The sequence below is a fragment of the Falco cherrug genome, chromosome 9 (genome assembly GCF_023634085.1).
Source record: "Falco cherrug isolate bFalChe1 chromosome 9, bFalChe1.pri, whole genome shotgun sequence".
NCBI lineage: Eukaryota > Metazoa > Chordata > Aves > Falconiformes > Falconidae > Falco > Falco cherrug.
In genome coordinates this window covers 28,251,354-28,276,528 of record NC_073705.1, presented here as the reverse complement: position 1 = coordinate 28,276,528, position 25,175 = coordinate 28,251,354, and the positions used below count along the sequence as shown (strand labels likewise).

The window sequence follows — 25,175 nt, the reverse complement described above, 5'->3', positions numbered from 1 at the left end:
CTTTGGTTCTGTAACACTGGTTGGGGTCTTTGGGATGGCCTTTTCTCTGAAAGGTTGATTCTCCTATTTTCTTGCAGAGCTTCCACCTGTCCTCGCCCACCAGCAGCCCAGTGTACTGCCTCCGTTTCAGTACTACCCATCTGTATGCTGCCCTGGCATCAGCCTTGCACGTCCTAGACTTCACAGCCCCATGAAGGGCACCACAGCTGCTTCTGGTCACCCCAACTCAGCAGAGTTGACACTTGGCTCAGGGAATCGCAGGGCAGGAAAGGTGAGAGTGGCCCCTAGGGCTTCTGAAGGGATTTTTTTGCCTGCCAGAAAGCTACAATGAAGAGAGCCCAAAGGGCCAGACTTTCTCAACCTTACCTGCCTATTAGTGGATATAAAGGCCGATTGTCCTTTACCCATTTTATTTTGTGCAAGTCAGAGTTTGTTTTATTAACTGTGTTCTTTTTTTGTTCTTTTTTTTTTTTTTTTTTTTTTCCTCTCCTGTGGATACAGCATTTGAGGGGCAAGTTGAGCTGGGATGCCCTGTCAGCTGTGTGTGCTGGTCAGGTTGAGATCAGCCAGGCTCTGAGCCATGTGAAGCAAGTCTAGGCTGTGTGTGGGGTGGACTGATTTGGTGGAAGGGAAAGGTGTCTGGAGCGGGGCCCACCTTTCACCTGCGCTTGCTCTCTTGGCAGCTGCTTGTGTTGTCCTTTGCAGCCAAGAACAAGAACTGAGCTAAAAGGCAGAGCCAGCCCTGCTTTCAGTGTACGCCTCCCCAAGCTGGCCGTCAGGTCGGGTTGTGCACTTGGCAGGGCTGAACAGTCGCGTTTTGCTAAATAAAACTCTGAAGGGAAACAAAAGAGACTGTATATTTTGTTTCAAGTTCCAAAGGGGCTGTGATGTTACCCACTGATTGCAGAGGCCTGGCTGGGTGGAGGAGAGTGGGCCTATTTTCAGATGCTGTCTACATGTCTAATAGATCTCTCTCCCTGGTTAGACCGTGTGATGCTCCTGTGTTGAAGGTAGCTCCTGGGATCTTGGATCTCATGTAAATTTTTTTTCAAACAAAATTCAAAAAGTAGGCTCTGCAACTTGCTTGCTGGCTGCATAATGAATCATCATACTGAAACAGCGCAAACACCAAGGCCTTGATGTGATTTGCTGGGGATCTTGTAAGCACATCCAAGTGGGCTGCTCCTCTTTGTGTCAGCATTCTGCACCTCAGCTGGGTCTCAGAACAACCATAGATTTCAGCATGCTCTGTGCTGTCTGGGTGAATGTGGATGTCTGTGGATGAATGTGCTGTGGGTGAATGCAGCAGTGTCAGGAATCTGGTCCTCTTTGGGGAAGGAGGTGCATGAACCCTGCTTGGCTGTGAGTTTTGGTATCTTGGATGGGTAAAGGAGAGGTTTGGTATCACAAAGTGGGAGTACTTTTAGGGTGAAGCACCCAGCATGGGGCTTGTTAGAGCTTAATAGGTCATTTCCACTGTCAAGTGGCTGCTCTTCCCTTACGATACATAAAAATTGGACAAGGATGTTTGCTGGAGCTCCTGCCTGAGCAGGGAGGGAGTGGACCCAACCAGCTCCTCACCTTGATGTGAGACAGCAGCTCAGGGCGCAAAGTAATTTAAAGGCGTGGCTTTGCTGCAGGATCACATTCTCACAAGGATCTTTCCAGCACAGCTCCCCATCAACAGTTCCTGATCTGTGCCTGTTCCTCTGCTGCCACTTGTGCCTGTTTGTTGCCAGCTCCCTTCTAGCTATCATGATGCTACACGTTCTCCTTGTGTAAGCAGGAGAGTTAATGTCCGAGTGCCCCAAGCAATGATCTGCTGCTGTAAAAAGATGCCGTGGCTGGAACAATCTTCCATCAGCTCAGAGCTGTAGGTCCCAAAGACTGCTAGTCCAAAATAATGATTCTGGGGGGTCCTCTGGGTTATTGGTAATGCTGAGCTGTTGCTGAAAAGGTGGTGCTTTGCATCAGGGGTTGCTAAATACTGCTGCTATATTGCTTGGAGCACTTCAGGCTCTGCATGCAAAGAGAGCTTTTTAGGTAAGCAATTAGGCATGAGATAGAGGGAGCTGGTAGGGCTTGGGAGTGGGGGAGGTCTGGTTTTTCTCAGGTCCTGGTGTGTTACAGGTCCTTTTAATGAAATTGGGAGGGAGGGATGGAAATATTAAATGTCTTTGGCACTGTCTCCAGGGAGAGGCTGTGAAGGAACCAGAGTAACTGTGGGGTGGGAGGAGTTTTTTATTGCACTGGGACTCGGGCAAGGCCCAGGGTAGGAATGAGTATGTCAGCTGAGCAGGTGAACAAGTGTCACTGATGCAGGAGACTCCTCCCATGTCAGGCCTGCCTGCAATGCTGCTGCTCCAGTCCTGCCATTTCTTTTCTGCAGCCCATGTCGGTGGGTCCTGTGCTTTTAGGTTCTTCCTGGCTGAAGCCTGGAGCAGAGCTGCAGCCCCATGGTGGTGCCATGTGGGTAGAAGGATGCACCCTCACATCTCAGGTGATGATGGGGAACGGGGAAGCTGCAGATGAGGCTGGTGCACTGGCTCTGATGAGCTGTGCCAGTCGGTGGTGCCTCCGTTGTCTTGGGAGGACTATGCAGGTGGGTCCTGGAGCCACCCAGCAGTGGGGCTCTAACTGGGGATGTTACCCAGGCTCTAAGGATTTTTCCTAGCGAAAACAGTCATCAAGGGAGCTATGCTAGGAGCCTGTGACCAGCTCACTTAAAAGTAGGGTTTCTTTGGGTAGGAGCTGTCCAAGTATGAACTGGGGTGGAAGGACATGCAGAAATCCAAGCACAGGGGTGGCTGATGCAGGGTAGAGACAGTAGCTGGTTGGAGGGTGAGCTGCTAAAGTGGCACTGCTGGGGTTGTCCCCGTACATGGGGTACCGTCAGTGCCATGAGGTTTGTGATGGGCCACATTTATGCCCTTACGGGAGGGCTGTGCTACTGTTACTCCTGAGCTGGCCAGTGGCCGCTCTCACCACTTTCCCCTCCATGCCATGCAAATGAAGGCAGCTGCATTTCGGTTTCTGCACTCTGCACAGATGCCTGCCTTCTGCACGTCATGTTGCGCATGGCTGGCGGGAAGGAAGCAGTTGGGTGTCTTCCTCTTCACCTTATTTCACAGACTGTGCCCGTTCAGGTCTGAGCCTTGATGCTGTTTGCAGAGATACCAGGGTCACCAGAGCATCCTTCTAACTGCATGGAGGACCTTGCACAACAGCACAGGAGGGAGTTGCTTCCAAGCACATCCCAGGCAGGTAAGAGGTGCAAGGAGGGTGTTCTTGTTTTCCAGATGTTACTGCCTTCAGTGGTGGTGGCAGACGGAGGGAATTCCCAAGGGGAACTACCCAGCTTTCATCTTGCTCATGGAAGACAGGGAGAGGGCTCCTGGCTGTGGCTGCAGTATGCTTCCTTTGCATGCTGCAGCTTTCCACAATGCACGTAAGGATCGCACGTCTGCGTAAATCAGCAGATCAGGCACTAAAGAGATCAACCGCTGCTGTCTCCCTGGGCCTACAAAGATTCCTCCAAACAGTTCTATTAACAACAGGACTAACTTTTATTAGAAAAGGCAAAATAAATACCATGAACTGTACCAGAGCGCTGCCCCACCACCTCTGCCTCTTAGCAGCCACTGCCTACTGGGTCTTGCAGTCACCATCCCCATTGTTAGCTGCCTTTATCTTCTTCAGCTCCTTCTGCAGCTGCTCTTCTGCAGCCAGGATCTCCTTTGGTTTCTGGTACTGTAGGACAGAGAGAAATGCCCTTAGCACTCCTGTTCCGCCTCTGCTCCAAGCAGACAAACTAGTGCCAGGTGCTACCAGCGCAGCTAGGGCCCTCCTGCCAAGGGAGGCCTTTCTGTTAGCAGCTGCCTCCAAAGCCTGTTTGGAGAGGTGGTGCTATCAAACTAGGGACAATTGCCAAGATCTGGAGTGTCTTTTACAGTACAAGTAAAACTTTCCAGTTGGGTGTGGAGTCCTGGCCCCCACCAACCCCTCTGGAATATCCTGGCAAGCTGTGTCATGCAGATTCCTGGTGTGCTTGCTGACTGTATGCTCGCACATGTTTTTTATATATATATATATATATATATATATATATATAAATATGCATTTTTTTAAAAAAAGGCAGACAGAGTTGCGGTTCCTCTGTCCTCCCCTTGGAGGCCCCTCGCCCAGCTGCAGTTCAGTGGTGGATGCAGGTGCTTTTTGGCAAGGTTTGTCCGCAGCAAACAGAAGCTCAAAAGGGCTCAAGGTGCTCCTCTTGGCCTGTTTCCTCTGCACATGCATCTGCAGCTCTGCTGCAAGGTTCCCCTTGGAGAGGATGCTTTCTGGGTAGCTGACTTCTACATTGAAGAAGACGACAAGAGCTTGCTGCTCCAAAGCATCTCTGCCTCCGTCTGCTCCTTGCAACAAGTAGTAAGTACACCTTTGGTTAGTCTCTCACTTCTACCATGTGTCCTCTATGACACAAAGTAGCAGGTGATTTTTTTTTTTTAAGACTGAGAGACCTCTAAGTGCAGCAGGTCCTTGGACTCCTAACAATTGAGTTCTGAGGCAAGAGAAACTTGCTGTTACTGAGAGCGGAGGCTTGCTCAGGCCTGAGGGAGGGGATACATGGAAAACAGGGCATGACAGACACTCTTCCACCTGCAAGTCACCTTGAGCAGCGAGCAGGGCCCCTGCTGAAGCCCAGGCTGTCCTGGCTAGTGTCAGCATGCCTCGTGTAATCTGAAACTTCCACTGACTGTGTGACAGAGAAGGGGGCTCATCAGTGACCCTCAGCAGATCTCCCTGCTCTGCCTCATTTCCCCATGTGTAAGAACTTTAACTTCTTTGTGGACATAAAAAGAAGGGCAAAGTGCTGTTCTCTGTGGCTAAAACCTCACCGTGATGATCAGGGTGTTGTTGGCATGGGTAAAGCTCAGGGCAGCTGCATCCAAGGGCAGCTGGTATCGGTCCAGGTCAGGAATAGAGAACTTCTTGTAGTACCTACAAATGAGAGAGAAGACAGAAATAAGAAAAGTGGGGTTCCTATTCCCCCACTAGCAGTGCTGAGCTATGAAGAGCTGTTCTACAAGGCATAGATGAGGACAACAGACCTGTCAGGGTTGGCAGCAGGACACTGCCATGTTGTGTGCCTACTGGTGCCCTGAGGCTGGCAGGAGCACTGAACAAAACCTCCAGATCAGAGCTGGCAAAGTCCTGAAGGGCTTTGGTGTGTGAGAGCAGCCTTGGTCCCTCCATCTTGCCCTTGAGTAATGCCAGATTACTCAGCCCTACCAAGAGGTCTTTGTCAAGCGGTGTCCCTTGTCTTTGTCCCTGTTCATGGCCTCTCATTCCCTCTAAGTACCAGCTCCCACTAACTCTTGTCAAAACAGCTGTCAAATCTCTTGTGCCCTGCAATTTATTTTGCTGAGTGATGCATTATTTTGTGTCGCAGTCTGTCCTAAACCCGACTTTTTGGCCTTTGCTGTACTTCCTAGACAACTTCCTCCTTTGGTGGCACAGTGGTGCTCAGGCATGCCCCTGGGCACAGAGCTCCAGGTGTAGCTGCTCAGTCACCTCAGCTTCTGCTCAGCAGCTTCTCCATGCAGCCCCCATGGTGGCTCCTCTGCACTCCAAGCTCCCCTAGTTGTTCTTGCCCTGGTCTCTACCCCAGACCACCTCTCACATCCAAGCAGAGGACAGAAAGGTTTTTCCCAGATCCCCATCCAGCCTGTGTGTCTCCACTGACCAGACCTTGGGCTACGCTCAGTATGAAGGAAAGGGGATATGTCTCAGAACTGTAGGGCTTATAAGCTGTCTAGGCAGCTAAAAGATTTCCTAAGACTTTGGGACCAGAACCTTGTAGACCTGCATCTGTGTTTGCCTGAGACTTGGCATGGCTTGCCCTGCATCTGCTGCTTCTTTCTGGGGCTGCACCAAATACACTAGTTGGTGGACCTATGCCCACCTGGAAGCATGGCTGGGTTCTTAAGCTCTTTCAGCACTCTCCTGACCAATCCTCTCCAAGGGATTGGCCTGTAGCTGGTACTGAGGTGCCCTGAGCAGAGTGGGAATAGGCAGCAGCTGCTGTCATGCCATGAGGGGTTCCTCTCCGTTCAGCTGGCTGCGTGTGAAGCTTGGCCTCTGTAGCTACCTCTGCCCAAATTGCAGTTTATTTTCCAAGCCACAGTGAAAACAGCTACAAAGGGCAAATGGCTCTCCTGGTGCAGTGGGAGGAATGTATGCAGCTTGTTACCGCAGGGCTCAAACCGTTCTGTGTTGTCACTGCTGTCGGTATTTGGAAAAGGTGGCAGACATGGATAATAAGGGAGATGTCAAAGGTTAAACAGCAGAGATTAGATGAACACAAAGACATGTTAAGGAAGTGTTAACTTCTTACCGATTAGACAAAAAAAAAAAAAGCAGTACACAGAAAAAAACCACTGTTTCAAAGGGCCTTGGGAGTCATCAATGAAACAGCAGCATTCTGCTGCCCCAGGACTAAGGAGAAGGGGAGAAGAATGGCTTTGGCTGGCCTCAAACTAAAATCTGTGACAAGATCAAAGGAAACCAGATCTGCCTGGCCACCCCCTCCTCCTCCTAACGTTACCACTGCCTCTTGCTACAATAATTGAATCAGGTTTGGCATTTGGGGAGGTGGCTTTCTGGGTTTGTTTTTAGAGTTTAGTTTAATGGATTTATTTTACAGCAAGAGGTTTTAAGCAAATCCCACTTGAGCAGCTCTTGCCGTGGCCAGAGGGAACGGGAGGGACTGGTGGAAGTGAAGAGCTCCTGTCTGGGCTGGGAAGGTAGCTGGTGGGCGGTTATCGCTGCTGAGGCAGGCAGATTCTCTGCCCTCGCCTCTCACCCCATGGCCAAGGGCAGTATTGCACTGCGAGCCTGGGTCCTGGCCCGAGTTCCATAGTGCATATGTGAAGTCACCTCTATTACTTTCCTACTGGAAACCCACTTTTTGTCAGCCGTAGGGAAAACTGCTACTGGTATGCTGAGAATTTAGAGCTGACTGCTCAGTAGTGACTTGGCAACCCATCCCATTGCTTGAGCCTCTGGCTGGCAGTCAGCACAGCTCTGTTGCTCAGAAGCAGCGTGGCTGACTTCCAAGGGCTGGAGAGGCTCCGAGGCTTCCTTTCTCTCCCGTAGTGATGTGCGATTTCTCTGTGGACTCCATGCCTTTGTTGCTATCTTGGAATTAGTTGCTGAGTGGTGCCTTGCCCTGGCCGAGACCCAGGAGAAATGATACAAGATATCCTGGAGCCTGTACTAAGTGTTCTGGTGCTGGAGTCTGTCCCCGCTCTCTACTGACAGCAAAATCGTTCTTGTCCCCAGTGAGGAGACTTTCAGCTTTAATTCTAAAAGCCCTTAACTTCCATATCATGAGCTGATGTCATGCCCTTCAACTCTCTCTGATGCAAGCCTATGAGTGTGTAGGTGTCAACTACTTGTAGGGGACTCTACTGTTTTCCTGAGAGTGGTACAAAAAATCCTGAAGTGAGGCAGAGCACGGGTGAAGCCTCAGTGGTACGTTGTAAGTGTGCAGCACCCACGCAGGCAAGAAAGGTCCCACGGACACGCTACCGTTAGTGGGACTGGGAGGATCCCGAGGCGTTCGGCAGCCGAAGTGGGGCAGCTCTTTGCCAACAGCGCCACCTACAGCCAGCGACCAAGAGTGGCTTAAAGAGGCAGGGGGCACATAGGGAAACGCTGGGTTTGATTGATTTTACCTAGGAATCTGATCCTTCTCTGTTCTACAGCAATGTTGGAGAGGGAAGGCAAGCAGAGAGCAGCCTCCCCAGCTTTCCATACCGGTGTATTATCCCAGTTTGTAAATAGCTTTCACTTATCTTCCAATATCCTCCCTTGGGCTCCTAATACTTGCTCCTTGCTATCTCTTCGGAATACTACTGCTCATTCTGGCTTATCTCATGGAGGCTGTAAATGCTTTGGGGCACAAGTGTGTGCCACATACCATGAGAGATGCCATGTACTGACTCAGTAGAAGATGATGCTTAAAGGCCTTTTCTTTGTTTTCCTCCCATCATAATATTCTGCTGAAAGAAATTTGAGGTGTTTCCTTTCCAGGCTCAGTCTGCCTTTCTTGCTACCTCTAGATCATGTCATTGGCATTGTGAGTACAGGGCAGGTTTATGCAGGGAGATCTGTCTGCCTGGATGCCCGCAACTTTGCTGTACCTGTTGAATCCTGCAGCTCCATGCATTCTGAGATAAAATGACTAGATCAAAGTATTATGTCAGAGAGAGAAGACGGGATGCTCTAGCTTCAAAAGGTCTGCAGGGCTCTTTATCTCTCTAAGAGAGTGACATGGGAAAGAACAGTGCAAACACATGCTACTGGAACCATGAGATAAGTTTGCAAAGGCCAGCATAGACTTTGAGGGGCTTTACTATAACGTGTCTGAGGCAGCTGGGAGTGCAAACTGGACAGCAGAAGACCCACAGCTGTGAGGTGGGGCACCTCAGCCCCTGCACACTAGGGATAGAAGGCAAAAGAGGACAACCCCCTGGTGTAATCACTAGCCTGCCCCCTGTGCCAGCCTACCCCAAGGGTCTGTCAGCACTGGCAGTGCTGTCCTTACTGACTTCTTGTTGGTGGTCCGGACAACACAGCAGCGCTGTTCCTGCTCCATGGAGACGCTGTAGACCTCCTTGGGGTAGGGCAGGTTACGGATCCGCCACTGGAAGCTGCTCAGGGTATCCTTCCTCACGAAGACAGGCTACAGCAAACAAGTACCTTTAGTAAGGCCCCTCCAGCTCTCTTCTGTCCTCCCTGTCCCCTTCCTCCTGTACTAGCTTGAGAAGCTCCAGGTGGGAGTAGCTGCTCTTTCACACTGGAGCATTAGGGAGTGACTCAAGAAACTGCCTGAGCAGCACTTTCCTAGCACTTTCACCCTGGGCATTGCCTGCCCTCCTTGTAGGAAGTTGAAATTGTTCAGCAAGGGAGTCTTGCAGTACAGGGTTACAGGGAAACAGGGCCTCTTCCTCACAGGCAACCAAATACCGAGCTCTGCCTATCCTAGGGACCTGCTGGATTCAGTCCTGGCTCTGCCCCAATTTGCTGTGCAGGGCTGCGCTTGTGTTTCAGCTCTGTAGAAAAGATGGTGAGAGACTAAACCATCTGCCCCCTAAGCTAGAGGGATGTGAAGATGAAACAGGCTCTACCATGTTAAGGAGCAGCCTGCTATGCACTGCCTCTGTCAGCCTTCCATTGTCATTGCCCTGGCTTCCCATCCAATGCCTTGTCCTGGCACTGTCCTTCCTTTCAGCCTACTCTTTTTGGAAGCCAGATTAGTAGTTGGCCAACACAGCAGTGAAGTTTCTCTACTTAAGGAAACTATAAATCCCTTGAAGACTCCAAAAGAACCTAAGCTATGCCTTCTTTCTACCCAGCCCCGCAGCTTTGGGATGATTGGTAGTAGAGTACTGGGCAGGTTAAGGCTGTCTCTTGGGGCTGCAGATGACCTGCGATCTACCAACTACTGCTGTAACCACAAGACAAGGTAGTTTTAGGTGCAGTCGTGCCTGCAGTCGCTTACATACATTGGAGCTGCTTTCCTTTATGAGTTCTGATTCCAGTGCTCCCAGGAGCGGTGAGGCTGGCTCTCCTACTTCAACCTGCCACTTGCCGGAGCCCCCGAGTGTGTTCTTCTCTCGCCATTTTCTACCTGTGGAAGGGAGAAGAGTTTTCATTGTTCTGCCCTATAAGAACTCCTCCAGCAAATGACTGTCAAAGTTGCCCAGCACACTGGGATGATACGAAGATACATATCTTAATTCCAGTCATTTCCACTTTGGTGTGAGTGCATCTGTTAGCTGGCCTGTTCCTGAAGTCAGAAATACAGTACCGAGTGCCTCTCTGTTTGCTACTTGGTGCTGAAGCCATTGTGGGGTTGCAACAGGTGCTGTGCCACAGCTGATGTGGCTTTTGACAAGAACTGTAACCGACACCTTGCTTGTCTGGTTGCAGAAGCTACCAAAAAGTGTGCTTCACCCTAGCATGTGCTACAGCCTCGGTGCCTGGCTATGCAAGATTGCAATCCCATTTAGTCCATCCGAGTCTGTTGTGACAGATGAGCTGTTTGGGAGAGATCCTGGGCTAAAGCAGGGTCTGCTATGCCATGGAAGTCAGAGAGCCCTGGGCCCAAACTGAACCATACTTCTGTCCCTACAAAATTCAGCTACAGGCATGCATATCTGCCAGAATATTTAACAGCGATTTCTTCCCAACCAGGCAAATCTCTCTCAGCACCGCTGTCCTGAGAGTGCAGACTTGCTGCTGTGCGTGCTGCCGGTCTGTCCCAACCCATGCCAGCTGAGAGCACCACTTACTCACTAACTGACTCGTCTTCATATCGTACTCTTCCGCCATCTCCTTCCCATCCTCGAACAGGTAGTGGATCTTCCGCTTCCCTAGAGGCAAGGCAGGTGGTGAGGGTAAATAGGAATAACCCAGCCCTGGGTGTATGGCTCTGTCCCGCTCCCTGGGGCCCTATGCTCTGGGCCGGGGCGCCGTCCCACCGTCTAGGGCCGTGTCCTCGCGCCCACGGCCCTGTGTCCTCGCCCGGGGCCCTGTCTCGGTGCAGGGCCGCCCCGGGAGCGCTCCTCCCCCTGCCCGCTCACCGCAGTCACCCCAAAACACGTCAGGGGGAAGGAGGGGGCTACCCCGTCCCGCCGCCGCCGTTACCGTCCTGCACCAGCGCTGTCTTGCTGGCAGCCCGCAGCCTCTCCAGCCAGCTCGGCACCGCCATGGCCGGGCCCCGTCGCCACGGCAACACGGACACTTCCGGCCGCCACCCGGAAGCACTTCCCGGCGCCCCGGCCCGTAGGTGAGAGCGGCCCCGGGGCCCATCTGCTCCCGGCTGTGGGGAGATCCCCGTCTGGCTTGGGGAGGCCCTTCCCTCCTCGGGGCGGGGGTCGCGGGTGGCCTCCGGCTGCTCCCCCGCCGGCGTGGGGGGTCTCGGCCCTGCTGCCGCCCTCCGCCGGGCCGGGCCGGGCCGCCGCCATCTTCCTCCCCTGGGCCTGGGCGACCCCGGCCGCGGCCCCGCCGGGAGCTTCTGGGGGGCTGTTTGCTGCCCCCGAGGTTCTGGGTGCTGCTGGGCCTGGGGCGAGCCGGGTTGGTGGCACTGAAGCCTTCTCGGCCCGAGGACGCTGGCAAGGCGAACGTGGTACCTGGCACGAGTGTTTTGTCTTTGACAAGTTAAAACACTACGTGGAAAAACGCTTTTCCAAGCGCCGAGAGGTTGAGGGGTTGGTGAGGGTTTTTTTCTTTGTCTAATAGAAAGCATTACTGTTTTCAGAGGACCTTTTTGTTCAAAATGTCCTGAAAATGGACAAGTTTCTGTGAAGCGGAATTATAGAAATGTAGCAGGGTTTCCTCTCCCCTGAAACGGAGCTCTTCCTCACAGAAGCAAGGACTCGAGTCCAGCTGAGGGTTGTGTTTAATGCTTGGATGAGAAGGTGGCCACAGGGAGAAGATACAGACAGGTGGGAACATTTTCAGCTCCTCCAGGCTTAATGTAATAGGTTGGTCCTGGCTGGTGCGTGAGAAACCTCTAAGCAGAACACAAAGTGCTGTGCAGAGAAGAAACCAAGTTGGCGTTGACTTAATGCTGCCGTCGGGTGGAAGGAACTGCTGGGATGTACAGTGATTTGAGCGCTTGTTTGGACTATGGAAAACCAAACTCCCTGGTAGCCTGGGCCAGTAGTTAAAGCTCCAAAATTCGCTTTTGCAAGGCTTGCGATGGTAAAGCTACAGATGTATTGAACTTGGCTTTTTTATAATTATTTATATATATATTATATATATATATATAAAAAAATATATTTTAAATAGGTAATTTTACTAATTTCCTATTTCTAACTGAAGCCAGGTTGTTGGTTTTCCTCCTGTGGCTATATGAAACACTTGGTGTCAATCAGCTGCTTTATCTCTTTCCGTCGGTGACTGGATTTCAGCCCTGACAGGCGAGGCATTTCCCTCTTGGGAATGTGCTTAAGAAATATCTGGAAAATAAAGTTGCTTCTATTGGCTGGGCAGGAGGGAGCTTCAAAACGTGAAGTAGTTGAATGCTTTCTATTATGAGAACTCAGCTTTAGTGGTTTCTAAGATGTTCAAGTAGGATCATCTTAAGTGGCTTTGTGGTGGTTTCTAGCTTCGATTTTTCTGACCTCGGGGTGGTAATTCTTGTTTCCAGGTGCCTTCCTCAGGGTGAGCATTTTTGGAACACCATAACAACAATGCAACAACCAAAAAAACCCTCCAAACCAACAAAGACAGCAAAATGAGCAAATCTTAAGTTATGATTGTATAACACTGTTCAAAGCAATTTCCCTCTTTCTTGCTGGTATTCAGCAATTGCAGCTGAACTTCCCACTAGGCCCATGGAGCCACGAGGGATTGTCAAAGCCTTTCCCAAGAGGAAGAAGGTGAGGCGTGACCCAGGGAAAAGTGTCCTGCCGAAGATCCCAAAAGGGGAAGGAACAGAGATACCTGAGGGTAAGTCCTGCGTGCCCATGATGTGGAATATAATACTGTTACCCCAGCTTGTTAACTGGAGGTGCTGTTCCCCAAAAGGCTTTTTCTGGCCCCTGAGTGTGTTTTCTGTAGATACCTTGCTTTGGTATGTCCAGCTGGTGCCCCCCAGAGACTGCCTGCCACTGTTTGTGCCATCAAGTCCGATGTGAGATATGTAGCGCTGTTGGTTTGGGACACTTTCACTTGTCACTTAGCTCCTGCCCGTGTGTTTTCCTCAGCAGAGTGGCTGGAACCAGTCACCATCTACGTGTTGCAAGCTGGCATTGGCCAAGCCAGGGCGGAGATCTTCCACAAGCAGATTGTCCAGAATGGGGGTGTTGTATGCAACCAGCTCTCCTCGGAGGTGACGCATGTCATTGTGGCTGAAGACATGGACTGTGATCGGGCCTTTCGGCTCCTTAAGTTAACCAAGCTCCCTTCAGGGTTGCAGCTAGTGAAGGCATCCTGGCTAAGTGCTTGCATTAGAGACCAGAAGCTGCTAAGTACCGCTGGCTATGGTATCTCTATCCCTCACAGGTATGTAAATGCCACACTGTCATTCCTTCCTGCAGTACTTCTATCCTAAGCTGAACAGCACTAAAATTTGACCTCTGCTCAGGCTGTAACTCCTTGCTGCTCCTGTGGGTGCAACTCAGAGTCACTTTTCCCCATACAGAGCATGAAATTTAGTGACTTTGTGACCAGTTCCCATTTTGTGGGGTAGCAAAACATGAAATAGAGCCCAGAAGTGCTAACAGGCATCCTGTCACTTGCTACAGGTGCTAAAGTCATCTAGTCCTAATCCATCAGTGATAACAGGAGATTTCTTTTAAAAACACTGAGCATTAAATGGCATTTCTTCCTTATTGCAGATGAAGAATAGAGAGTTTACAACTAGGTACAAGAGGAAACAAAGGATGGTGCAGCAGGCAGCCACAGGTTAGGATTAAAATGTTTTGGCAAACTTTTGAAGAAAGAGTCTAACAGTGAAATAGATAGGATTGAAAGTTTTAGGTCAGTGAGGTGGATGGCAACTTGGGGAATTGAGCCAAAACCAGAGTAATTTGTGATCTGAAAGAGCATAATTTGTGTGGGTGGTTTGCTCCAGCCCAAAACATGTAGAAAGGTTTCTCAGTCAAACTTCTGAAGTCCTCCTCCTTCTATAGCATCTGATCTATGGCAGGTACCTGGAGGAGGGAGAACTGCAGAAAGAGCAGCAGCAGGTCCTGGGCAGTGAAGAGATCCAGCACCCAGCAGAGAAGGGAGCAGCAGAAACAAATACTGAAGCACAGGTGAAGGATTCATTGCAACGAGGCCTGGGCACCCTTGGACAGCAGCAGCTGGCTGAGGTGAGGCTTCCTGCACAGCCCCTTCTTGTGAACAGATCTTGCATGCTGCTTTCCCTGGCTAAGAGCATCCCTGCTGGGATACAATGACAGATTTTCTCAGCAAAGGGAAGGTATTTGAATGTTTCAGTGGGTTGGTGCTGGCAGACTCGGGCTGTGAACATGGTTAGTGCTTCTCTTTGTTCCTCTTAGGTGTTAAAAGTAGAAACACCACCCCTTTAATTCCTGTCCCCATCAGAACATTTCCAGCTGAAGCAGACCTGGTGCTCTGATCAGGCCAAGGCTCACCCTGGTGATCATGTTTCCCCTGCATCCTTTTGAGGAATGTTCCCTGGCTGAGAATATCTCCCTTTCAGGAAGCTGTCTCTGATACTTCATCCCATGTTCCTCCCTGAGCCATATTGACCCATTTTCCACTCCCTGGCAAGCACCCTGTTCAGACATGTGTGTAGTGGATCAGGTTGCCACTCAAACGATTGTGGTGGTGTGCTTAAAATATCTGTGTTAGGTTATTAGTGGCCTCTGCTGTGAATCGGCTTCTCCAACTTGCTGTTAGCTTTCTTTCCTTTCTGTGTATTTTTGCTCAAGTTTGCGGAATTGTTTTTGGGCATTGGCATCATTTAAAACTTATTTGTAGCAAAGTTACCCTGGACCTCTTAAAGCAGCAGCTTCCTCATAATTCTGACATCTATTTCCTAACACAGTCCCAAATTCTGTTTCACAAAACCCTGCAGTTACTTCCTAACTGGCAGCCTGCTGAAGGGCTCCTTTGTTTTAAGCTCTCTCTTGAATATGTGTAGGGGGGAATCTTTTCTCCTTAGATTTACTATGCAGTGTGCTATAGGCAGAATTGGCAGCTTCTTAACCACATCAACTTTGCAGTTACCCCATCTTTTCTGTTTCTTGTAACTCTTAATTTAGTGGCAATCATTTTTAACAAGTCTCACAGTTAATGGGAGATGATCTTTTGTACTATTACAGATCCTGTGGTATCTGCCCTGCTTTCTGCTCGCATTTACTTTCAGTGGTCGGACAGCTGCTGCAGTCTGAAGCTTTATTGCCTTTTTTTCTTTTTAAATCCCCTCAACAATGATATTTCCTGTTAGTCAGTGCACAAAACAATATTTGTAGCCATTTCAGTAAAATCCCTTGTCCCGAGCTTAGGACTATGTGAGTTTGAGGAGGAGAGGAGAATGCATGGGGGATATCCTGTAAAGATGGTACCAACCACTTTTGAGACCCAGCTACAACACTCAAGCTGAAACCTCAGCTTAGAAGTAGCCTTCATTTAAGGACAGAGTCTTTTCTAGCTTGGGTGGATGTTTTTTATCTGGGAGATGATGAGTGTGCCCGTGTTTCTTACTGAACAAATGCACGGGCTGCATTTGAATATAAACTCCTCAGAGGAAACTCTGTTACCAGTCAGACTGTAGCAACCGCTTTGTGACTGGCCTCTGGCTGCAGTAGTTTTCTGCAAGGCAGCCTTTGCAAGCAGTGCCAGTTAGTCACTGGCTGAACCCTGGGGCTGTTACCCCAGGCTGCCTTCCTCCCTCTGAAGTGCTTGTATTGCCTCAGCTACTGGGCTTCAACTGCTGTCCTGGCACCTGTGCTGTGCTCCAGACAAACCGTGCACATCCCAGTCTCACCCAGCTCTAGCAATTCAGATGTTGTAGGATCGTGGAATGTCTTAGAAGCTAATGGGACTAGTTGGTTTTGCACATATGGTTGTGAAGGGTCTGTCAGCTTTGTTGGTGAAGCATAGAGAGTCAAGGGTTTATGTGCTGTTTCACCTGTGGGACACTGCTGGCCGAGAGGACCAGAATTGCATGCTCCAGCTGCAGAGTTGCTTGCATTATGGCTGGATAACATGCTCCTTGAACGCTTTCAAGGGGCTTACCAACCAATCTGAACCCTCTGAGGCTTTGCTGCCCTTAGAGGGAACAGTGTCTTAAGGGAGTTGTGTTTCAATGGTTTCAAGGCGAATAAAACTGCTTTAGTCTATCAAATCCTCAGTCTGACCCAGTTTTCAGACTTGTAAAACCAGATTACAAAAGGAAAACATCCTGCCTCTTCTGCCTAGGTAGAGACTTCAGCTCTGCATCTCTGCAAAGGTCTCCAGACGTCCTTAGCCAGCAAAACCAGAGGTTGTAAGGATATGGCTCTGACTTAGCTAGGTTGATGCTTTGCAGAAACTCCTAACAGGACTTCTGTGCCACACGTAATGGCTCACTGACCCCAAACAGCCCTGTGCCATTCAGGGTTACTTCCACAGCCCAGAAGCTCTTGTATTTTCGTGGACTTCTGTGTTTATATGGGAGACCCCAGTGAGCAAAGCAGTCTACAAAGCCTCTGTGCAGCTTCCCACTTCGATCCTCTTTTGTTCGTTACCTGAAGCCAAGGCTCATTGTTTCTTAAGTCTACACAGAGGCATCCTAATGCTGAGGGTATCAGCAAATGTATACATTGGTTCTTTCTTCTGTCACTGAGGAATGTGGAGTCCTTTGTGTCATTCCTTCCTCCCCCTTTTCTCTTGCAGATAGCCATGGGGAAAATGGGGGGGGGTTGCAGTTTACTACCCTGTTAAGATTTTGTATCTGTAATGTGAAAACAGAGTTCAGTGCCTATCTCCTGTCATCTGCATCATGGGGTGGAAGGTGCAGAGTCTGAATGTGAGAGATGTGTCTATGCAGCCACCAGACCAGTGAAATGTTTCCCAGTGGGAGCAGGGAGACGGGATCTCCTGCAGTCAGGGATTTCAGCACCATCATACCATGCCACTGGCAGCAGCTGCTCACTTAACCAGTGTCTGTCTTCAGTTAGGTCTCAGGGGCTTGGCAGTAGGAGGTGCATGTGTGCTTGGATCACTGGTGGACAGCAATCTCTAGTCTCCTTTGCTTTGTGAGATGTGCATGTAGCTTCAGGGGGCGGGGGGCATATGTAGCTTCAAGGGGTGCATGTGTAGCCTGAGGCGTGAAGAGCTATGGTATTTATATAACCAATCGGTTCTAGAGACGGCAATTTGAGCACTGTGTGCCCTGCGGGTTGGTTAGTGCTCTGACTTCCTACTCTCAGGAGCAGCCTGTGCCAAGGGGGACATAATGTGAGGTATGCACTTATTCTCACATGGCTTCTTTTCTACCTTTCCCTAAAGAAAGACTCTGATAATGAAGACAGTGAAGGAGAAGATGCTGGTGTCACCCAGGGAGACCTGGAAGCATTGATTTCTGGCCGCTACCCTGTGAAATCATCAGAGGAGACCAGTGACAGCTCTTCCGCAGTGGCCCAGCCTGCCAGCAAGTGGGTTTGTGCCCAGTCCTCCAACAGCAAGAAGGAGAATCACAACCAATGCATTACAGAGAAGCTCGAAGTGCTGGCAAAGGCCTACTCTGTCCAGGGGGACAAGTGGAGAGCTCTGGGCTACTCCAAAGCCATCAATGCACTTAAGAGCTACCACAAACCAGTCACCTCCTACCAGGTAAAACACCTTCCCAGGGTGGTGGAGCAGGGAGATAGACCCAGCACTCTAGCTCTAGTTATGAGCCAGATCCCTTCCTCTTTCTGTACATGCAATAGCTTATCTTCAGGCCTTGGGAATTCCTGCCCGTGTGGTGACTTTTTGATGGAAGTTGTGTAGCAAGTGCGAGTTGGGATTCGTTGGCCCTTTGTAGTGTTTTCAGAACAGCAAAAAAGTGGACTCCGAGCCTTTTAGGGCCAGCTCTGAGCACTCATGAGATAAATGCCTTCCCCCGGCACAATGCAGGGACATTTTCACCTTCCTCTTAAGCATCAGCAACTGGCCACCATTCAGGATAATATATCAAACTAACTGGATCTGAGCCTTATTGACCGTGACAATCCAGCCATTCGGTATGTTAGTGTTTCAGGACTGTTCTGCACGCTTGTCCTTTTCCACTTGGCACTGAATCAATGTAGACTATGTAAGCCTGGGCTGGAATGGAGACCATCAGGCAGAACTAGTCCTGCTACTTATCAATCACTGATCAAATGGCTAACCAGGCTCCGAGTGGATAGCAGCTCCCCAACTTCTCTGTGATCTTTGCTTTTCCAGTAGTGGCTCTGTTTTCTTGCTAGGAAGCCTGTAAAATACCTGGGATTGGGAAACGGATGGCAGAGAAGATCCTGGAGATCTTGGAGAGTGGGCATCTGCGCAAGCTGGATCACATCAGTGAGAGTGTGCCTGTGCTGGAATTGTTTTCCAACATCTGGGGAGCAGGGGTCAAGACAGCTCAGATGTGGTATCAGCAGGTAAGTTTAGTACCTTTCCCAAGAGGTTTTCAGACTAGGGTTTGAAGACTGCTGCTGAATGTTGGAGAATTACTTGTACATTTAGTTTCCAATTGCCAATATCCACAGATGGGGTTTGATTCTGGTTTTATGGGAGGAGTTATGAGGCTGGGTCCCATTGTGGGTGTGTTTGGGGTGAATGGAGTGCACCTGGCTGAACATTTGAGTTTAGGTGAGGGTAGAGGACAAAGGGAGCGGGGCACACACTGCCTGTGTCATTAGTGTCACTGCTTTGAGCTCATCTTATACTGCTTGTGGCAGTGACACTGCTAAGAGCCGGGCTTGAACCAGAACATCTTGGCCATGAAAGTTCCTGATCCAGTTGCTGGCTTGTTAGGCTGGCTGGCTCCTGTAGCTGTCAGAGCAGCTATCCACCTTATCTGGAAGCTGTGAAAATGAGGCTGAATTAATTGTGCCAACAGGAGCAACCCAGCCCACTTGGTGGGTTCCTTCTTTAAAAAGAGTTTGTCTCCTGAGCACAGAGCTGATGAAGCCTGGTTTCCTGTAGCATTTGGTTTGCGACTGGATTCTTTGCTGTCTTAAAAATATAGTTGTGTTCGTGCTGTAGGCTTTCCCTCACTGGGATATTGTGGGTGTTGTTCCTTTATCTTGCATTACTTGTTTTTCTTCAAGCTGTAAGAACTTAGTGCCTTAAGAACAGTAGTGTTCTGTCAGGTTAAGATTCAAAGTCATTGTGGGGTGGAGATTAGACGTGTGCGTGGGTAGTGGGATTGCCTAAATCCTTTCTTTTAGGAACCAGGCCCTAAGTGATCTCTACATGTGATCTCAGAAGCTGTGAGTGGCCTGAAATTGAGACAGGTTAAATACAGTCTCCCCAAATCTTGATTGAAAGTATTCGAAGAACAAATTCTCAATAGGTGTTTGAATATCATCACATGGTCTGCACTAGGGTTTCCGGACACTGGATGATATTAGCACGAAGGCAACTCTCACCAGCCAGCAAGCTGTGGGGCTGAAGCACTACACGGATTTCCTGGAACGTATGCCTCGGGAGGAAGCTGCAGAAATAGAACAGACTGTGAGTAGCTTGTCCCTGGGCCCTCAAAGGGGAGTACCTGCTGGGACCTGACAGGAGGGTGCATGCTGTGGAAATGTCCCGCACTGTTGTAGCTGAGCTCTTCAGCTTCTTCTCTGAGCAGGGTCAGTGCTTGGGGGGACCCTTTTTGGGCCTGGGCCCACAAGGCACCTACTTAGCCCCTTAGGAAGGTTCAGTTTGAGCGTCTGGCAAGGAGGAGGATGTGTCAGAAGCGTCAGTTCTAGACACTGCTTTGAAAAAGGCTGCGTGTGGCATGGTGGGATGAGCAGGTTCCCAGCTCCTTTTTCCTGTCGCTCATCATCTCAGAGATGTGTGTTTTCAGCCAAGGCCCCTGAGCTGTCTCCTGGTGCTGCTTCTCCAGAAGAAGCTGTGAGCACCCTGTGATCTGGTTGGTAGTGGGGAAACAGAGCACAGATATCCTTGCTGGAAGCAAAGGGGAGCCAGGTTGCAGATGGGTGCTGCTTGCTCTAATATGCCATGGCACTCCAGGATGATAGGGTGCTAAGCCAGTGTACCCTAATGTGAGCAGAGAGCTTGGGGGACACACTGTCATGCTACCCCTGTGCTCTCTGATCACCATGGAAGCAGCAGCCAGCGTGACCCTGTCACTCGGCCACAGGGCCTGGCCACGAAGAATACACTTCTGCCAGGCTCCTGCTGGGGTGTCAGTCCCGTGTGCTGGATTAGTCATTTTGGTGGTGAGTGGTCCCTTTCCCAGGCAGTATGGGTCGAGGAGCTGGCTCTTGGGGGTGGGTCTATTGTTATCTTGATGGGATTACTGCACTCCCCTCCACACACACACACACACCTCTGATCCAGGCCCAAGAGAGAGAATGAGGGATTAGTCACTGTCTGTGCTGCCTGTCACAGTGAGATCTGAGGAGCTTTCAGGCTCTTGGGTGGGGCTGGGAGTTTTCTAGAAATCTTCATTTAAAGCCAGAAGGGAGCAAAGGCACCAGAGGAGGGCTTGCTCAGCATGAGAAAGGCTTCTGGCTTCTTGGAGCACCTCTGGGGCAAAGGTTAATGGGTTTATCTCTTGCTAATGAAGGATGATCCCCAAGAGTGACAAGGGGCTGTGGGCATGGACACTGCCTTCCTGAACCCCAGCCTCTGTGATGGCCTCGTCACAGGGAATTGCTGAGCCCCTAATTATTTGCTGCCAGCAGGGTGATTGGCACAATCAGACCAAGGATACTTCATTCCTGTCCAAGGACTTGGGAGCCTTTCTTAAGCATTTAATAAATGAAGCCATCAGAATTAGCACCGTCTGCACAACACAGGGGCTGAGGTCCAGCCTGGAGGTGGCTGCGTTAGGGGAAGTTGTGGTTATATGTGTCTGATCGCTGGCAGCAGCATGTTGGCAGCCATTTGGTATAAAATGCTGGGACATTTGTGGTTTTTTCGGGTCAGGAAGCTCAGCTGTCCTGCAAAGGCAGAGCTCCTGGCAGGAGTGGACTCCAAGGGACACTCGCAGTTTTTCTGCTGTCTTGGGTCCTGCTGGGGAGACTCTCCGTAAGCCCATCTCTCCTTCTGAAACAGGACCTGTGACCATCCTGTGTTGAACTGATTCTTTTTGTGAGCAGAGCTGGTGAGCCTTGCCCTCTTGGCGCACAGGAGAGCTGGAAAACTTCTTCTGTCCTGCTGACTCAGAAATCAAAGGCTCTGAAAGGTTGTGCTGTACTTTGCTTTCTCGGCATTGCTGCATCTTCCTGCTTGTCCCAACCCAGCTCCAGCCCAGTGCCCCCAAGAGCTGATGGCTGATGGTAGCACCATGGTAGATCATTGTATTGTGTGGCAGTGGGCTAGGCATTTGCAGGACTGGGTGGAGGCCACCCCAGCTCATGTGGCTCCTGACAGCAGGCCAGCCTCCTTGGTGAGGCAGTTTGCTATGCGTGTTGAGTATCTGCTCTGTGTAGAGACCCTGGAGATGCAGCACAGGGTGCTTTTCTGCCTCAATGGAAAGGGTATGAAGAGACTGGTCTTTGACTCCTCATCCCTCTTTCTCTTCTTGGAGGTCAGACAAGCTGCCCTGGCCCTGAAGCCTGGGCTCGTGTGTGTGGCGTGTGGCTCCTACCGTCGGGGGAAGCCCACCTGTGGAGACGTGGATGTGCTGGTCACTCACCCAGATGGACAGTCTCACCGTGGGGTGTTCAGCAAGCTGCTTGACAGCCTCCACAGGAGTGGTAAGAGGGCTGGGGGCTGGCACGTGGTGCTCGAAGCTGTTCTTAGCGTGGCCAGGCTGAGGAGGCAGTGCGGTGAATGGCATTCACTGAAGGGCAGGTGATTGCTTTTCCCAAGGACAGGACGTGTTGTAAGTTCCTAAGACTACTGCCCCTGGTCCTGGCCCTGCTCCAGTTGGCAGCTCCGTAGCCAGTTTTAAGGAGCATTACTGCAGCTCAGCATGGCTTCTCCGGTCTGTGGATGCTGTCAGAGCTGAGGCTGCATTGTCCTTGGGGTCCCACAGCACATTATGAGGCACCTCAGCTGCTGTCTGTCTGGACAGTGGGGAGTTCAGGGGGGTGGTGTCAGTCTCTACCATCCATCTCCCCTCTGCCTATTCTCTCTCTCCAGGCTTCCTTACGGATGACCTGGTGAGTCAGGAGGACAATGGTGACCAGAAGAAGTACCTGGGGGTGTGCCGCCTCCCTGGGCCAGCGCAGCGTCACCGCCGACTTGACATCATCGTGGTGCCTTACAGTGAGTTTGCCTGTGCCCTGCTCTACTTCACCGGCTCGGCTCACTTCAACCGCTCCATGCGGGCCCTGGCCAAGACCAAGGGCATGAGCCTGTCAGAGCATGCCCTCAGCTCAGCTGTGGTGCGAGGCCCTGGAGGCGTCAAGGTGGCATCTGGTCATATTCTGCCCACTCCCACTGAGAAAGATGTCTTCATTCAGCTGGGGCTGCCTTACCGGGAGCCCTCAGAACGGGACTGGTGACACCCAGTTGTCACCCAGCACCCTGGGCCCGCTGCTGTACTGCTGTTCCGAAGGGTGCTGGTTTCCCCAACGCTGCTCTGTGGTGACTGCAGACTGGGGAACGTACCCCAGCAAACTGGGGATCCTTGCAAGCATGGGGCTCTGCTGGCAGAGCTGTGTGGCTTCACCTAGCAGAGGCCGTGGGCTGGAATGACACTGGAAGTGCTGCCTGATGCCGCAGGCCACTCCTGGCTACCAGAAGGGCTCATTGCCCATCAGCTACTCTGGCCCTGCTCTCCCTGGGGAAGCTTCAGAAGGCTGGGCTGCAGAGCCTTGTGATCCAGCCCCTTCCAGTGCCTGGAAACGGGAAGTGGGATGCATCTTCCTCTGTGTCTGAGCACAGACACCCCAGAATCTCTGTCCTGAGCTATGCATGAAGGCAGCAGGCATCCAGCTTGGCCCTGGAACAGGCCTTCCCCCATTCTCATTGCTGCTGGCAGCTGCTACTGTGAGAATCGTGAAGCGTCACCCTGTATTGCCACTGTGTCCTTCCTCTATCTGAGCTGACTTGTGACCTCTGGTGGGTCTCGCTGCACAGGGCCAGGCTGCTGCGACTGCCACCAGCTTCCCCTGGTGCCAGGTAAACCTTGAGAGAGGCGTAGGGGCCTGAAGTGCTGCGCCTGCTGCCTCTCAGTGGCTCTTGTATGCCAAGGATCCTCCAGCGCAGAGAGCGGTGATCCCCTGCTCTGGCCCCAAGGGCTCCTTTCCTCTCGGTGCAGGAGAGGACTGGACCTCACAGCTCGGGCAGCTGTGCTCTGGAAGGGTTTGAATGAATGTAATGACACTGAATGTAACCCAGCAGGGCTGGCTGGCTGTCCACGGGAGGCACAGGGGCAGAGAGAAACATGAGGAGATAGTTCTAATTTGGGCAAAGCAAAGATTTCCCACTTTGTTTCTGTGGAAGCCGTGGAGTCACCTGGTCTTTGATCAGAGAAAGTGTGTGTGTGTGTATGCATGTACATGTGGCTGGCCCAGTCAGTTCCATGGGAGTGAATTTTATTTCTCAGGAAACCTCAGCTATTGTATATTCTGCAGATGAATTACCCAGAGACTTCCAGTGCTCTGTCTCTGACAGGTATTGCAGTGGTTCCTCCTGGCGGAGGTGATGCTCTGCAGCATCGGCTGCCAGGGAACGCCGTGGTGGGTGTTTCTGTGCCAGGGCCCTGGGGCTCGCTCTGGCCATTCTCTGGGCCTGGCCTGGCCTCCCACTCACTTGTCTTGTGGGGGACCAGGCCGCCTCCATTCTGCACTCTGCCGTGTCTTTGTCACTTGCAGTGACAAGATGTGTGTTTGCTGCTGGGGCAGGCACAGGGGCATTAAACCCGGCGGGTTTGCGTAGCTCCCTGCTGCACTGTCAGGCGTGGCTGCTGGGCACCGGCAGTGGGGCTGGGGTGTTTGCTGGGGAGGCCTTGGCTTGCGGAAGTGTCGTTTGTCAGCCCAGCCTTTCTGCTGAACACCTGATGGAAATTTATGTCTTCTGGCATGTCTCAGTGCTTCAAAATGTGAAGTATAATAAATTCCTTCTCTCTTTCTCCTTGGCATCTCTGTCATTTTGCTCTGCCCTGCAACTGTTGGGACTTTTCCCTCTGGCTGACGAGGAGCTCCTCCCGTGTCAGCCCATTTCCCTGTTTTCAGCACAGGCAGGAAGGCGGCTGTGGAGACCTTCCCGCTGTTGGATCACCACTTCTGGTTCTCAGGGCAGGGAGCTGCTGGCCACCATCCTCCCATGGCAGAGCAGGACCTGGCTCTGTCCTGGCATCCAGCTGGCCCTGGGGCTGAGCTGGGGCTGGCCGTGCCCAGAGGAAGGAGCAATTCCCGTGCTCTGAGCCTTGGGCTGAGCTCTTGCTTCAGGTGTGGAGTCAGGGAGGGATTGCTGTCAGCTTTACCATATTCATCAAACAGTAGGGGGTATGGGAGTTGGCTGCTGCTGTCTCCTGTTCTGTGCTGGGACCGCAGCTCAGCGTCCTGAGCATGGAAGTACTTTGGCTGTCTGAGGGGATCTGAACAGCCTGGAGGCCAGGGGAGCACATGGAGATGAGCAGCGAGAACGATTGGCTCAAAAGGGAGATGGAGAAGCCGGAGAAGGACAGAGGTTGCTGGGGCAGAGCCAGTGAGGACTGGGCTGGGTTATCGAGGAGCGAGTGGGAGTGCCAGCCTCAGACCAAGGTCTGGGAGGTCTGGCACGCTCTTGCCAGGAGGGCTGTGCGGCCCAGGGGCCAGCCCCAGAGAGAAGGGGGGTCCTCATCTTTGGGTTGGCTGTGCAGGGCCACAACAGGCCTTGTCCAGGGCTGGGGATAGTTTAGCCCCAGAGGGAGGCTGGGTGGGGGCTCCTTCCTGCAGTGCTGCTAGGATGATCCTGGAGGATTTGTCCTAGCAGAACAGGGCACAGGCCTATTTCTGCCTGGGCTGGGGCAGGGAGTGGAGTGTTGAGCTGCTCACCTTGGCCCCTTGGTGAACACAGGTTTGCCTCCACCTCTAGATGCCGGGCTGAGCTGTTCCTGGAGGGCTGGGCCTGCCTCTGTCACCAGGGCCACGTGCTGGGGACATCGCTGGAGATGTGGGAGATGTGGCACTGCTGGCCCTCAGCTCCTTCTCCTTTGTCACCAGCCCCCCCGCACCCTCCCAGGGTCGCAATTCACACTCTGGCGCCAAACAGGTGCTGCAGCAGCACGTCAAAGCCCTGGCCCTGCTCTTTGTGCTGCTTTTCCCCAAGGCAGAGGCCAGACGTGGGGATGTGTGGGAAATGGCAGGAGGGTGGCCCTAGTGCTTGTCTGCCACGTGGAGGCTGCTGGCTGAGAAGTCCTGCCGGCCCCTTGCTCTGGGGGGGCAGGGGCCTGACGTCTGTCCCCTCTCACCCCGCAGACCCTGCCCAGGAGCTCTGGAGGGGGCAGAGGCCCCTCCTGTGGCCAGCTGCAGCCAAGTGGGCCAAGGATGGATGGGGACCATCCG

General features: G+C 51.7%; 3 protein-coding genes across 11 annotated transcripts in view; 2 read left to right on the top strand and 1 right to left on the bottom strand.

Annotated features, from left to right (window-relative positions):
* Positions 1–848, top strand: part of FBXW4 (F-box and WD repeat domain containing 4) — a 62,310-nt gene extending 61,462 nt beyond the window's left edge. For all 3 annotated transcript variants that reach the window (XM_055719822.1, XM_055719821.1, XM_055719820.1), the window contains one exon: positions 78–848. In XM_055719822.1, the coding sequence (XP_055575797.1) occupies positions 78–194 (117 nt within the window). In that variant the 3' untranslated portion in view covers positions 195–848. The remainder of the gene's footprint in view (positions 1–77) is intronic.
* Positions 193–23,760, top strand: POLL (DNA polymerase lambda). Of its 6 annotated transcripts, none has more exons than XM_055719817.1 (9): positions 193–271; positions 12,382–12,525; positions 12,783–13,080; positions 13,727–13,892; positions 17,041–17,364; positions 17,982–18,155; positions 19,105–19,233; positions 21,266–21,434; positions 21,823–23,760. In XM_055719817.1, exons 2-9 carry the CDS (start codon positions 12,411–12,413, stop codon positions 22,185–22,187), a joined length of 1,740 nt encoding a protein of 579 aa, XP_055575792.1. In that variant the 5' UTR covers positions 193–271; positions 12,382–12,410; the 3' UTR covers positions 22,188–23,760. The 6 variants fall into 6 exon arrangements, with proteins under 6 accessions (XP_055575792.1, XP_055575794.1, XP_014132245.2 ...); XM_014276770.3 differs by lacking the exon at positions 193–271 and adding an exon at positions 2,424–3,264 and having other exon boundaries at positions 12,786–13,080; XM_005435145.4 differs by lacking the exon at positions 193–271 and adding an exon at positions 2,425–3,264.
* On the bottom strand, positions 3,548–10,820 carry DPCD (deleted in primary ciliary dyskinesia homolog (mouse)). Of its 2 annotated transcripts, none has more exons than XM_055719824.1 (6): positions 10,714–10,820; positions 10,359–10,439; positions 9,570–9,694; positions 8,572–8,746; positions 4,896–4,998; positions 3,548–3,750 (listed from the first exon to the last, which is right to left on the bottom strand). In XM_055719824.1, the coding sequence occupies exons 1-5, from the start codon at positions 10,775–10,777 to the stop codon at positions 4,931–4,933; spliced, it is 513 nt and encodes a 170-aa protein (XP_055575799.1). In that variant the 5' UTR covers positions 10,778–10,820; the 3' UTR covers positions 3,548–3,750; positions 4,896–4,930. The 2 variants fall into 2 exon arrangements, with proteins under 2 accessions (XP_055575799.1, XP_055575798.1); XM_055719823.1 differs by having other exon boundaries at positions 8,613–8,746.
* Positions 23,761–25,175: the final 1,415 nt, after the last annotated feature.

What these genes read in the sequence shown, in the direction of transcription:
- POLL (XM_005435145.4), top strand. Translation starts at nt 3,159, where the DNA reads ATGCTGTTTGCAGAGATACCAGGGTCACCAGAGCATCCTTCTAACTGC. An exon ending in CTGCAGAAATAGAACAGACT is followed by an intron (nt 19,234 to 21,265) that starts GTGAGTAGCTTG and finishes CTCTTCTTGGAG; the next exon opens with GTCAGACAAGCTGCCCTGGC. An exon ending in TGACAGCCTCCACAGGAGTG is followed by an intron (nt 21,435 to 21,822) that starts GTAAGAGGGCTG and finishes CTCTCTCTCCAG; the next exon opens with GCTTCCTTACGGATGACCTG.
- DPCD (XM_055719823.1), bottom strand. Translation starts at nt 10,777, where the DNA reads ATGGCGGTGCCGAGCTGGCTGGAGAGGCTGCGGGCTGCCAGCAAGACA. An exon ending in TAAAGGAAAGCAGCTCCAAT is followed by an intron (nt 8,747 to 9,569) that starts GTATGTAAGCGA and finishes TGTTTGCTGTAG; the next exon opens with CCTGTCTTCGTGAGGAAGGA. An exon ending in ACAACACCCTGATCATCACG is followed by an intron (nt 3,751 to 4,895) that starts GTGAGGTTTTAG and finishes TCTGTCCTACAG; the next exon opens with TACCAGAAACCAAAGGAGAT.